General features: G+C 53.0%; 1 protein-coding gene across 2 annotated transcripts in view; it reads right to left on the bottom strand.

Annotated features, from left to right (window-relative positions):
* Positions 1 to 2,865: 2,865 nt before the first annotated feature.
* The window catches only part of PPP1R12B (protein phosphatase 1 regulatory subunit 12B), a 32,038-nt gene continuing 22,645 nt past the window's right edge, over positions 2,866 to 12,258 (bottom strand). The window contains exons 7-8 of one of the 2 annotated variants that reach the window (XM_042016056.1): positions 9,841 to 10,021; positions 5,975 to 6,058 (exon numbers count right to left, since the gene is read on the bottom strand). In XM_042016056.1, the coding sequence (XP_041871990.1) occupies positions 9,887 to 10,021 (135 nt within the window). In that variant the 3' untranslated portion in view covers positions 5,975 to 6,058; positions 9,841 to 9,886. Of the gene's footprint in view, positions 6,059 to 9,840; positions 10,022 to 12,258 lie in introns of both variants that reach the window. The other variant, XM_042016057.1, reaches the window with a different exon arrangement.

Below are 12,258 nucleotides of genomic sequence, written 5' to 3'. Positions count from 1 at the left end.
CCTGAACATCTGCACCCTGAACATCTGCACCCTGCACCCCTGCACATCTGCACCCTGCACACCTGCACATCTGCACCCTGCACATCTGCACCCCGCACATCTGCACCCTGCACCCCTGCACATCTGCATCCTGCACATCTGCACATCTGCACCCTGCACATCTGCATCGTGAACACCTGCACACCTGCACCCTGAACATCTGCACCCCCTGCACATCTGCACATCACACCTGCACACCTGCACCCTGCACATCTGCACCCTGCACATCTACACCCCGCACATCTGCATCCTGAACATCTGCACCCTGCACACCTGCACATTTGCACCTTGCACACCTGCACCCTGCACATCTGCACACCTGCACACCTGCACCCTACACATCTGCATATCACACCTGCACACACCAGATGCACCCCCTGCTGTGCTCTCCCCTCCGCGCCGCCCCCCCCCTTCGCCCCCCAGACCCGCCGGATCGGCCGGGGTCCCTCCAGGAGTGGAGATCCCACCTGGCTGCTTTCCATTCAGACTCTTTAAGCCTTGGGGGAGGGGGAAGACTGTGACTTTAATACATAATTTTTTTTTTTTAATAAAAAAGGGAAAACCAACCAACATACTGAAGCCATCTGCGCTGCCTCTGACCCCCCCCCTTAGCTGTGTGTAGGTAAAATATATGGAGACATAGCTGTATATACCACGAGCAGTGCATGCGATGCAGCCACGTAGCAGTAGCAGCATGGCCCCAGCCCGGCGGCGCTGCCACCGCCCCGGCACTGCCGTCCCCATCTCCGGCCTCCCGCCAGGGAGGAGGCGGCGACCACCAAAACTCATCGCTCGAGAGCTCTCCACCGCCCTGATTTTTCTCCCCCCAAATAAAATGGAAATCCCCAATTAAATCATATAAAAGAAGAAAATAATGCCAAGAAGCAAAGCATGCCAAGCCCGGCCCGCCAGCGGAGGGTGAGCTGTCACCGACGCAGCCGTGGCGCCCATGTGTGTCGTGTTCCTGTATCTTGTCGCGTTTGTCCCATGGCCGGGTAGCAGCAACATCGTGGCTTCGGTGTCCTGTGTCGCGTTGGTGCATTTCACCGTCAGAGCAACTTTAGAAGCCATATTAGAGCACGGTGCACCGGGACCCCACGGGGACAGGCCCACGGTGAGCCGTGACCCCCTTCCCCCCATGTGTCCACGTCCCCCCTGGTTTCGTGGGGCTCGGGTTGCCAGGAGCCGCACTGGCCACCGCCTCGGTGGCCTTGGGTGCCGCTGTAACGCCGGGCGAGGGGACGGGACAACGCTGGGCGCAGATGCTGGGGTCGACTTGCCGGTGGTGAAAAGGCTTTTTGGAGCAATTTGGGTTATTTCTGCCACGTCCAGTCGGTGGTTTCTGTTTCGGGGACGAGAGCTGGCATTCTCTCCTGGAGGCACCGAGCTGTGCCACAGGGATGCTCCCGGGGTTAAAAGGAAGTGAATCCACGAGTCTTGGGCAACAGGCTCTGGTTCCTTGTCCTTTTTTCTCCCGAGCTGGGAGGGAGGAGCCAGCTCCTTTGGGAGTCGCAGGTTCGGCGATTCCTGGACCCTCAGTGCCGGCCCCGCTCTGCCCCGTCCCAGCCCCGCAGCGCTCGGCTCCGGCGGAAGCTGCTTTTAATGCCCCTTCCCCTCGTGTGGACTCTGTCGTTCCGTCTCTGATCGTTTGATGGTTATTTTGTAACGATCTCCGTCTCCTTATTAAAGAAACGAGCTGAAAGGAGCTGGTTCCCTTCTGGTCTTGCTGCTGGGGCTCACGGGGCATCCGCGGTGAGGGGCAGGACCCAGGGCAGTGAGCCCAGGGATGATGGAGGGATGGAGGTGTGGGTGGAACCTCACAAGGGCCCAGGTACCCCAAAACACAGAATCATGAAATCATTTAGGTTGGAAATGCCCTCTGAGATCATGGAGTTCAACCCAGCACTGCCGTGTTTACCACTAAACCATGCCCCAAGTGTCACATTCTTGCACCATTTAAACACTTTCAGGGATGGCGACTTCGCTGCTGCCCTGGCTGGCTGTGCCAGGGCCTGACCACCTTTTCAGGGAAGAAATTTCCCTCAATATCCAACCTGAATCTGCCCTGGCCTAGCCTGAGGCCATTCCCTCTCCTCCTGTCCCTGTTCCCTGCGAGCAGAGCCCGACCTCTCCCCGGCTGCCCCCTCCTGTCAGGGACTTGTGCAGAGCCACAAGGTCCCCCCTGAGCCTCCTTTGCTCCAGGCTGAGCCCCCCCAGCTCCCTCTGACTTGTGTTCTGGGCAGCCTTGAACTCCAGCTGAGCAAGACCGGACCAGACATGGGGCACAGGTGGGAAATATCAAAGGTCCCCACAGAATTCTTCGCCCCAGCACACAGAGTCTGGTCCATACAGTCACATCCTGCTCCGCAGGGATGCTGGACACCCCCAACCCTAAGGGAAGAACTCAACCTGCACCAACCACCTCAGAAGACTGGAACATGTGGAGGTTCCAGCAGCCTCACCCAAGACAGAGATTCCCAGATGTGACACCACCTCCTGCCTGTGCCACACTTTGTGCTGACCAAACTGCTGAGCAGACCAAACACAGGGCTTGCCACCACAGTGGGAGATGGGCCTGATCCGCAGTGTGGTGCCCAGGAGGAGATGGGACCCTCTCCTGTTCACCTTCCCACTGCTGGGTGCTTTTCAGGGATGTGCATCCCAGTTCCTTCATTTCAGCTTCCCCTGAAAAAGCACCTGTGTTGTAGCTGCAGAACATTTGGGCTTTTCTGGATGATGGATATTGTTATGCCACAAGAATTTTGGGAGGAACAGGGAATTTTAGCTCAACTTGTAATTCCGGAAAGATGCAAGCAAAGTCAAAGCTTCTATTTTATCAACTCTTATTTTATTCATTTATAAATACTGTTGTGTTTACAAGCATCATAGCTGTGAATATTATTCCCAAACTTTCAAACACATAATACTTATAATACTATGTAACAACAACCAGTAAAACAAATCATTCATCTCAGGGTTTGAAAGGCCACTCAAAAGTTGCATAAAAATACATTCTCTCCCCATCTCATCAGCCAGTCCTGCTTCTCCAAGGAGTTTATTTACAAAGAGCCATCACCAAACTCGCAGCCACAACAGGTGGGCTCACCCCAAGCAATTAAAATTAAGTCACCCCAAGCAATTGCTTAGAAAAAAACCTCGTGTTCCCCAAGGGAGACCACGCCTGGCAAATGCTCTGGTTCCAAGAGGGATCAATTTTAAAACCTACTTGCTCTGCACCCTGCCCCAAGCACAGGGTTCGAGGTGTCCTGTTCATCACCTCCTCAGTGCACTGGTTATGTCAGGCATGAAGTGAGACAAAAAAAATCCATTCTCAAGAATTTGGTTTGCAGTTGCGCTGTCACCACGAGACGCTCACAGCTTTGGCTGATCAGGGACACTGAGCTGCGGGGGCTCAGGGCTCAGGAGAATCTAGTGCTAAGCAGACACTTCAACTGAAGTGGTTTGGCTTTGAAGGTGCCACTCAGAAGAACGAGCCTCCCACAGCCTTCCCACTCTGTTCCCTCGGAAAAAGCACAGCGAGTGTCCTGGTAGGAAGGGGCAAAACATCAGTGCGGGATGGATTTGTCAGATTGGGTTGAACCCTCTCCCTAAAGCAGACACCAGGCTTCTTCCTGCTGCCAGGAACCCGCCTGTGAGAAGAACAGGATCTTTATTCTGAACTCTCCTCCTCATCCTGCCGGGATGCGTGGCCTGGGGCGCCGGCCCAGCACCCGCCCAGCTGGGGAGCATCTCCTCCTCCACGTGGCACGGAGGGGACCGGGCTCCTGATCCCCTGATCTCCTGACCAGAGCCAGAGCCCGAGGCTGAAGCGAGGAGTGGGTCACCAAGAGAGAAAACATCAAGAACGGCAGAAGTACTCACATAAAGAGTGCACCAAGAGGGAACGGCGTGCAGGGGAAGCATTGACCGGATCTCAAGACTTAAAGCCGTTAAATAGAGCAGGGTTAAAATGAAGGAATATAAAAAGGATGCCTGGCTTAGGCAGTGCTCTGCAGAAACCCTGATGCCTTTACTAGCTTTGGTCTCTTCCTCCCAAAGCTCAGCAGCAGAGGAAGGGCCTCAGTGTACCAGGAGAAATGATGCCTCAGCTGCACAAACAGCTCCACCAGCTGAAGAGCAACTTGTGGTCAGAGCTGCCTGGGGAAAACTGGCAGCTCCAAGAAGAGCAAGAGAGGTGGAAACAGGCAGGACAGGGAGGGGAAGGGGGAAAAATGGAGAATAAGGGGAAAAAAAAACCCAACAAAGAGAAAAAACCCCAGGGAGAGGAAAATAAAGATGCCTTCTGAGGCAATAACCAGCAAAAGGTTCGAAAAATCCCAGAAGTGCGCAACAGAGATAAGTTTTACCCTGTTGAGCAAGCTCAAGTATTCTGCTCATGTTCAAGTATCTCATTTCTCTGACAGTGGAGAGCCCCCCAGCCAGAGCCAGCAGAGCTGCTTGGGAACGTGGCAGAGCTGCTCCATCGTCACCTCCAGCTTCAGTGACCAAGAACTGCTGCCCTTTGCCAGACAGAGTCTGGGGAGTCCAAGGACAAAGGGGATGAAGGGAGAAATATGGAAGGATGTAGATGGGAAAGTGTTTTGGATACAGCAAGACGTCTCTGAGAGGGAAGGCATTGTTTGAAAGAAGTCTGTTAAGGGGAAGCTCAACAGACCTGATGATGTCCCAGAGCACGGAGAGAGGAGCCAATGTCTAAATGCCCATGGAGAGAACAATTCCAAACTGTTCAGAGTGCATGTAACATTAAAGAGGAGTATTTCTGGAGGTTTCCTTCAAGGTCAAGGCTTATCATAAGTTTTTGACAGGTTAGAAGACTTTCATTACGGTGATTCAGTTACCAGCAGCTCCTTGTCCCTCTGACACTGACACACCCTGGCCTTTCCAAGGTGTGTGGGACAGGATGCTGGCATTCTCTCTCTACAAATCCTGCTGCAAATCAAAGCAGGGTACCCAAAATACCAGACCAGACTCTGCTATAGGGCTCTGCCTTCAGGGGGGCAGCAGGAGAATGCCCCAGATGGCTGTTGGGAAGGGGAGGCTGGTTTCTGGCATGGGCACAGCTCCCTGCAGGGTGATTCACACTCACACACAGGTGAGAGCAGCAGAGGGTCTGTAGGGGTTCAAGTTTATCCTTCAGAAAGCTCGGCAAGCGCCTGTGATATATCCTGCCCAGGGAACAGGAGTCCAGGTGGCAACTGGATGCTACCAACCACAGAGACAGGAGCCCTGGAAGGACACAGCATGACACAGGATCACCCAGGCTGTGGGGCAAAGGGAGGGTGAGGGATAAGGATCTGACACTGAGTGTCAGCACTGATGTCACCGAACAGGTTCAAAATCTTATCTTAAATAAAAGACTCAGTCTACTGGGGCAAGAGGAAGTCTCTGCAAAACAGCTCATCAGCCTGTGACAAACATGAGCTCTGGTGGCTTTCACAGCACCACATTTAACCAGAGTCCCACATCTCAGTGGGCTGATGTGCATCCTCAGAGTCCCAGCCCGTGTTCACATTTCCCACCTGTAATGGGCTTGGATATGCTGGATTAGTTCTTCAGATGTCACTTTTTACAGTGGGAGCTTCCCACTCCAGGTCAGAGTCCAAAACCAAATACTGAGCTTCTGGAAGTTTTGGCAGCTCAAACCCAGTCCTCACATTTCTCCCTTGAATAAAATGTCCGAGATACCACAACATGCATAAATTAAAGAAAATAAAATGGCAGGGGCTGTGTTGGGGGGAAATAGGGGTAGAAAGGGAATGTACAGCAAAGGGCAGGGCAAGGCAGGTGTGACATTGATCCCACGGCTGAAACGCTTGCTGTACGTGACGGGAAGGAAAGGGGGTAGGGCTCGGTGGTGGGGTTGGCAGCTGGTGTAGGACACCCCTCCTTGTCCTGCCTTTGCTCAGGATTCCTATTTGGAGAGTTTGCTGATGACACGAATGAGGGCTCCGTTCTCATCCTTCAGCCTTTGGTTGTCCGACTTCAGCTCTGTCAAAATCTGCAGAGAGACAAAGACAAGGTGGGATCAGAGGGGCTCAGAGGGCCAGAGGGGACATTGCATCCCCTCCACCCAGCGCACTTCCATGGCTCTGCAGCATCTCCAGAGCTTTCACAAGCTGGCTGCCAGGCGTGAGGGGTGAGAGGGGCCTCGAGCACAGCACTGAGCCAGGGAGCCCCGAGCCAGGGAGCCCCTGGTGTGAAGCAAGGCCACAGCCCCAGTAGCAGGTCAGGACCAGGCTGGCAGGACAGGAACCATTTCTGAGCTGTTTCACCCCAACCTGTGCCCAGAGGCTAAATACAACTCAGCAGACAACAATAAAGCTGGTTTTCCTGATATGCTTTTTCCATTTTGCCAGGACTAGAGGGGAAACCAAAGGTCTGGAATCTTCATTTAGAACTGGACCTTGCCAAATCTCTTCAGAATATCCCCAAATCTCCTCGGGACCCCAGAAATGTGTAATACAGTCACAAATACTGAGGCCAGAGCACTGGTAGAACACACTGACACTGGAGGTACCTCCTGGGTGCTCAACTGAGGTGGCAACACAGACAAAAGCCCAAGCACTTTGGACATAGAGAAGAAATAGCTTCAACAAGACCCTTCCAGCATTTCCCATTGGCATAAACCCTGCTGACTTCCCGTGCTCTCCACGCTGCAGTGAGCGACCTTCAGGACTGTTCCCAGCTCTGGGCACCAGAAGGAGACCCCTTGCTCCTGTCTGGGGTGTGACACACAAGGGGTCACTCCCAGCATGGGTGCCAGCAGATCACAGGGGGACCAGCCCCACGCCTGCAGGAGTGCCCAGGGCCGAGCAGGATCACTCACACAGAACCTGTGTGAGCTCAGCCACTACTTCTCTCTGCCAAGGTGCATCTTGGAGGAATTCCCTCAAATTAAAAATCTGCACTAGATCTTCTCCTTCCTCCTTAACCTGGTGTTTCAGCTTTGACCACAATGTTCTGCCTCCACCTGCAGTCCCTCCATGATCACCAGCTCTGAGTGTGGGCAGTACCAGCTCCCACCAGAGCAATTCCCTTCTTCCATGGCTGGACCAAGCCATGGTGGCCCCAACACAGCCAACTCCATTCCTGGGGGCACTGGTGGTGGATGCTTCAGGTGGGAGGTTTTGCCAGAGAGGGAGGAGGGGTTGGTGCTGCATGGTGGGATATTGTGGTAAGGGTAAATCCATGTGCTGGGCTGGCCAGAGCTCCAGCCACTGATGCTGAATGTGCCTCCCTGGACCCAGTGCTGGTGTGACAGGTGCAGCAGCATGGCTGGGCTGTCACCAGAACAGCACTCCTGGCTCCTTGTGCCATTTCTCATGGCCAAAGAAGAGGCATTGCCATCACCAAAGTGATCAGGAGCTCAGAGACAGCAGAGCCCTTGATGTCTCTGCACTCCTCTGTTTCCTCCTGAGCTTCACCTGCCATCCACACTGGTGCGTCCTAGTGCCCTGCAAGAGCCTGACCACCCACTGGGAGCTGCAGATGGACAGCCCCTATCAGGCCCCTGTCACTGCTTGGGGTGGCTCTGCAGTGCCCACTGCTGTGGTAACGGGCGTGTGAAATCCTGACACTCGCTTTGGTAGAGAGAATCTGTCACAGGTTCCCAGAAACGATGGCAGAGAGAACCACTCCAGTCCAGGGCTCAGCTGGAGCCTCACATGGGGGCTTTGTGACCTGTGTCATTTTTCTGAAAATGCAGGAGTGTAAGTACATGTGAAATCAGTGCCTCTGGACAGGCTTCCTGGTCATAACCCGGCTCCACCAGTGCCCACTGAGGCTTCCTGAAAGCCCCACATCAGCCCTACACAGTATGAGCCCAGGGCGTTCCTCCCTTTGAAGCAGAGTAGCCTCAAGTCAGGTTGAAATGACCCCCACAGGAACAGGCTGGAAAGGGTGGGAGTTTCCAGCAGCTTTTCAGATGTCTCACAGGAATGAGAGCAGGGATGGGCCCAGCCCCAGGGAATGGTGGGGTTGACCATGATGCAGCATCGGTGTGAAGTGAGTTTGGGCTGGAGGTTGCTCTGAGCAGCAGGGCTGTGGGTTACCTGTGACACTGGAGAGCACGGCTCCTCAGAAATAACGTGGATTTGGGAAAATGCTGCCAGAGCATGGTACACCTGGCAGAGCTTAAACCAGTGACATCACTGTACAGCTGTGATGTCCACAGACACCACTGAGGCAGAGTTTACACACACCAGCAACATCCTGTGTTAGACCTAGTAAAAGAGGTGAAAATAAATCAGCAGAGCTCGCAGACCATGGCTCTCCCCCAGCTCGGGCACTGGCAGGGAACTGTGAACCTGTAAGTGAGGAGGGAAGAATGAGCCTCAGCCAGACAGAGCAGAGGGGGGATGGAAGTGATAACAGGGCACGTCCTGGGAGGAGGAGAGAGGTGATCTGCAGGTTGTGAAACATCAGTTCTTTGAGTGGAAATAATTTTGCCCAATTTTCCCTCTCAGATCTCAAAGCATGTGGGGAAGGAGAATGATTTAAACTCATGCTTTATGAGAAGAAATGAGGCAGGGTCAGACTGGAGGATACTTCCACAGATTAAAACCAGAGAGGCTGTGAGATCATTTCACCTGACCATCTGCACAATCCAGGGCACACAACGTGACACCCGACTCTCCCAGCCCTTGTGACACACATGTGGGCTTGAGCTGGGACTCCTGGAAAGGGGAAGCCACAATTCCCCTGATTAGTTTGTTTCTATGGTTAATCAGCCTTGATATAATTTGTGTGCTAAGAATAGATTTTTTTATTCTGTGGTGCCACTTCCAGCCCACAAGAGCAGATGACTTCTGTGTCTGAAGGGATATGAATATCCCTACTAACCTGCAAAGGACAGGTAGGGCCCCAAGAAAGGAGCATTTACAGCTTCATTTTAGCATTGAACCAATGAAGTAGCAGGAAGGGATGTAATTTAACTGTGTGATGTGTGAGGGCAAAGCTTAGGGAAGACTCATGCCTGGGTTTCAAACATTAATTGTCCTGAACTGGATTTAAAACAGAAGATGAAAACACAGAGTGCTCCTGGTCTGGCTCCTGCTGCATCCCCCACCCTGTGCCAGCCCATGGGAGGCGGGGGGGTGCTGAGCCTGTGGACTCAGACTCAAAAATTTCAGTTTAAAATAAGGAAAGAAGCTTGTTCAAGTGACCAAGAAAACCTGCTGAGGACAGCCCAGTTTGTAGTTTTTCTAAAAATACCCTTTCTGCCTAAAATGTTAGTTTTTCACAACATCCCTGAAAATTTCTGACATTGGTCATCCTGACTTTGGATAATCTGATTTGCTGAGTGCCAGATTCTCCCTGAACTAAGTCCAATTAAAAAGAATTCTATTAGAAGCAGACATGTAGCATAAACCACCAATTATCAAGTGTTCAAGGCCAGCTTGGAACAACCTGGGCTAGTGGAAGGTGTCCCTGCCCACGGCAGGGGGTGGAACGAGATGAGCTTTAACACCCCTTCCAACCCAAACCATTCTGTGGGTCTGTTTCAAGGCAAAGTACCAGGCAAGGAGCTGCTGGCACTGCCAAGCCACCCCGAAGCCATTCCCCAATGCTAAGCTGGCAAGGGCAGCAGCATCTGCCAAGCAGAGCGAGAGCCAGCAGGGTGAGCAGAGCTCCAGCAAAGCCCTGCCGTGGCAGCAGCACCACCATGCTCTTGGAATTCAGAGATCCTTTGCCACAAGCTTTTGAGCCACAAGCTTCACCAGACACCCTGGAGAGCAAGGAGGTGAGCGGCAAGAGCCCGGCCAGGGAGCGGAGACCTGCCTGGAAGAGTGGAAGAGGGAGGCAAGATGAGCCGGAGGGAAAGCAGCTACAGCTCCTCTGATTCGGAGGGCTTGGCGGGCAGAGAAAGTCTGGCTACGACCCGGGTCAGAGCCCTGTTCTCAGCCAGCAGTTGCTCATTCATCTGCCTCAGAGTGTGAATCTGTTTGAGCTGGTGGAGATTCTGCAGAGAGTGAGAGGAGCGGACAGAGAAATACAGAGAGAACATCATGGAAATGAATGGGCACAGAAATGGGAGTTTAGTGAAAGAAAAAGAGTAAAAGAAATTAATAGCAGTGAGTGCTGGATAGGGAAAGCCTGACAACACACCACGGATATTTTGGGAATCAGCCCTTTCTCCAGAGGCCCCCAAAGCCTTAAAAAAGGTCAAATACAGGGATTTCCCACCACAAAGCAGGATTATATTCTAGTTTACCCAGACAGCCCTGGGACTCGGGAACTGCTGGGAGACCTATCACAAGTGACTTACCACCTACACAGGCTCTGAAAGCACTGCCGGAAACGGAGAATTTCTTAAAAACTCCTTTTCTTCGTGTATTTCTAAAAGCCAAAGCAGCTGTGTGGAGCAAAGAGCAATCAGAGCTTCCTGGGAAATCCTAAAGGCACAGACTGAAGCACCTGAAGTGTCACTATCCCACAGCAGATCACTGAGACATGTACTGTGTCTGCTTGTGTCCCTCATCCCTGAGTGATGCTCCTGGGTCTGCCCAGGCTCAGTCCTGCCAAAACCTCTGGGGTCTGGGGGGGGTTTCTCATCCCTGCCCAGATTCAACTCTTCTGTGTCACAGGGCTCAATTTATCTCTGACCCTCAGAGGGGACAAGTCTGAACCTTAAACTGCTCATTTTAGGAACAGAAGTCTGAATGAGATCATCTCCCACAGTGGGGATGTGCCAGAAGGAAATTCCTGGACACAAAGGCAATGGGGGGCACAGGACAGGGCAGAGATCGAGCCCCACACTGGGGCTTGCACAGAAACAAAGTGGACATGGGTACAAACTGGGGCTTGCACAAGTACAGACTGGGCACAGGTACAAACTGGGGCTTGCATAGGTACAAACTGGGCACAGGTACAAACTGGGGCTTGCACAGGTACAGCAGCAATGGGAGGCACAGCACAGAAAAGCCATGAGGAAGCAGAACAGGGAGATGATACAAGCCAGGCAGACATCCCAGTGCCACAAGGATGACGCTGCTCCCAGTAATGCCAAAGTGAATTAATGTGCTGGACATTTACACCACTGTGGGTGCCAGGAGATGCCGAGAGCTGCGGAGTTGCTTCCTGAGTGGCATCCCTGCCCCTCCTTCCTCTTGAGAGGTCGGGCAGCTGGGCCACAAGAAGAAGAACCCCTCCTGAGCAAGAACCCATCCTGAGTGATGGAGGGAGCCCCAACACTGGGCAGGGGCAGGCAGGAAACATCCACAAGAAGAGTTGTAAGTTCAAGTGACAAAATCCCAGTCCCAAAGCAAAGCAGTCCCACAAAGCACCACATTCTTCCCCATGTCCTCTTGTGAGCTCGCAGTGGCAGAAGAAGACAGAGGGAAGGGTCTATGGGGAAGGGGGTTCCTTTCTGCCATTTCATTAGCAGAAAGCACTCAAAGGGAGGTGCCGTCTGTCCTGAACAAGGAGCACCATGAATAAATCTACTGTGGCACAAAGACAACGACTGTCCACCCAACCTGCACTATTCAAGTTGCCCAGAGAAGCTGTGGCCGTCCCATCCCTGGAAGTGTCCAAGGCCAGATTGGACGGGGCTTGGAACAACCTGGGACAGTGGAAGGTGTCCCTGCCATGGCAGGGGGTGGAACAAGAAGGGCATCTTCCAACCCAAACCAGTCTGGGATTCTGTGATCACCCAGAGCTGGCTGCAGCTGGCAAGGAACCTGCTGCACTCCAGGACATTTTGTCCAAGCGCTCATTCCTGTATGAAACTGAAGTACTTTGTAAACCCCCCAACCATCAGCTCCATTCCTAGCTGCCCAAAAGCACCACCTTTACTCTCCACGAAGGAATGAAGACACCTCTTTGAAAAGCTTTGCAAAACCAAGGGAAGCAAGGCAGGAGGGCAGGGAGCCTGCAAAGGATGGGGTTTGAGCTCCTGAGATCATCAAACTGACAGAGCAGCTCCTTGGACACACCAATGCAATTCTGACACTGGAAAAATAACAGATCCCAAGACAGAGCTACAGCCAATAAACCTCAGGAAAGCTGCAGTGGCACCTCAGCAGCGAGATCCCTGCTCACCACACCCTATCCATCCATCCATCCCTCCATCCATCCATCCATCCCTCCATCCATCCATCCCTCCATCCATCCATCCATCCATCCATCCATCCATCCATCCATCCCTTCATCCATCCATCCATCCATCCCTCCATCCATCCATCCATCCATCCATCC

Source organism: Corvus kubaryi, unplaced genomic scaffold (genome assembly GCF_017639235.1).
Source record: "Corvus kubaryi isolate FWS band 111438036 unplaced genomic scaffold, C.kubaryi_AGA036_p1.0 split3-37355, whole genome shotgun sequence".
Lineage (NCBI taxonomy): Eukaryota > Metazoa > Chordata > Aves > Passeriformes > Corvidae > Corvus > Corvus kubaryi.
This window is presented reverse-complemented; position numbering and strand designations above follow the sequence as displayed.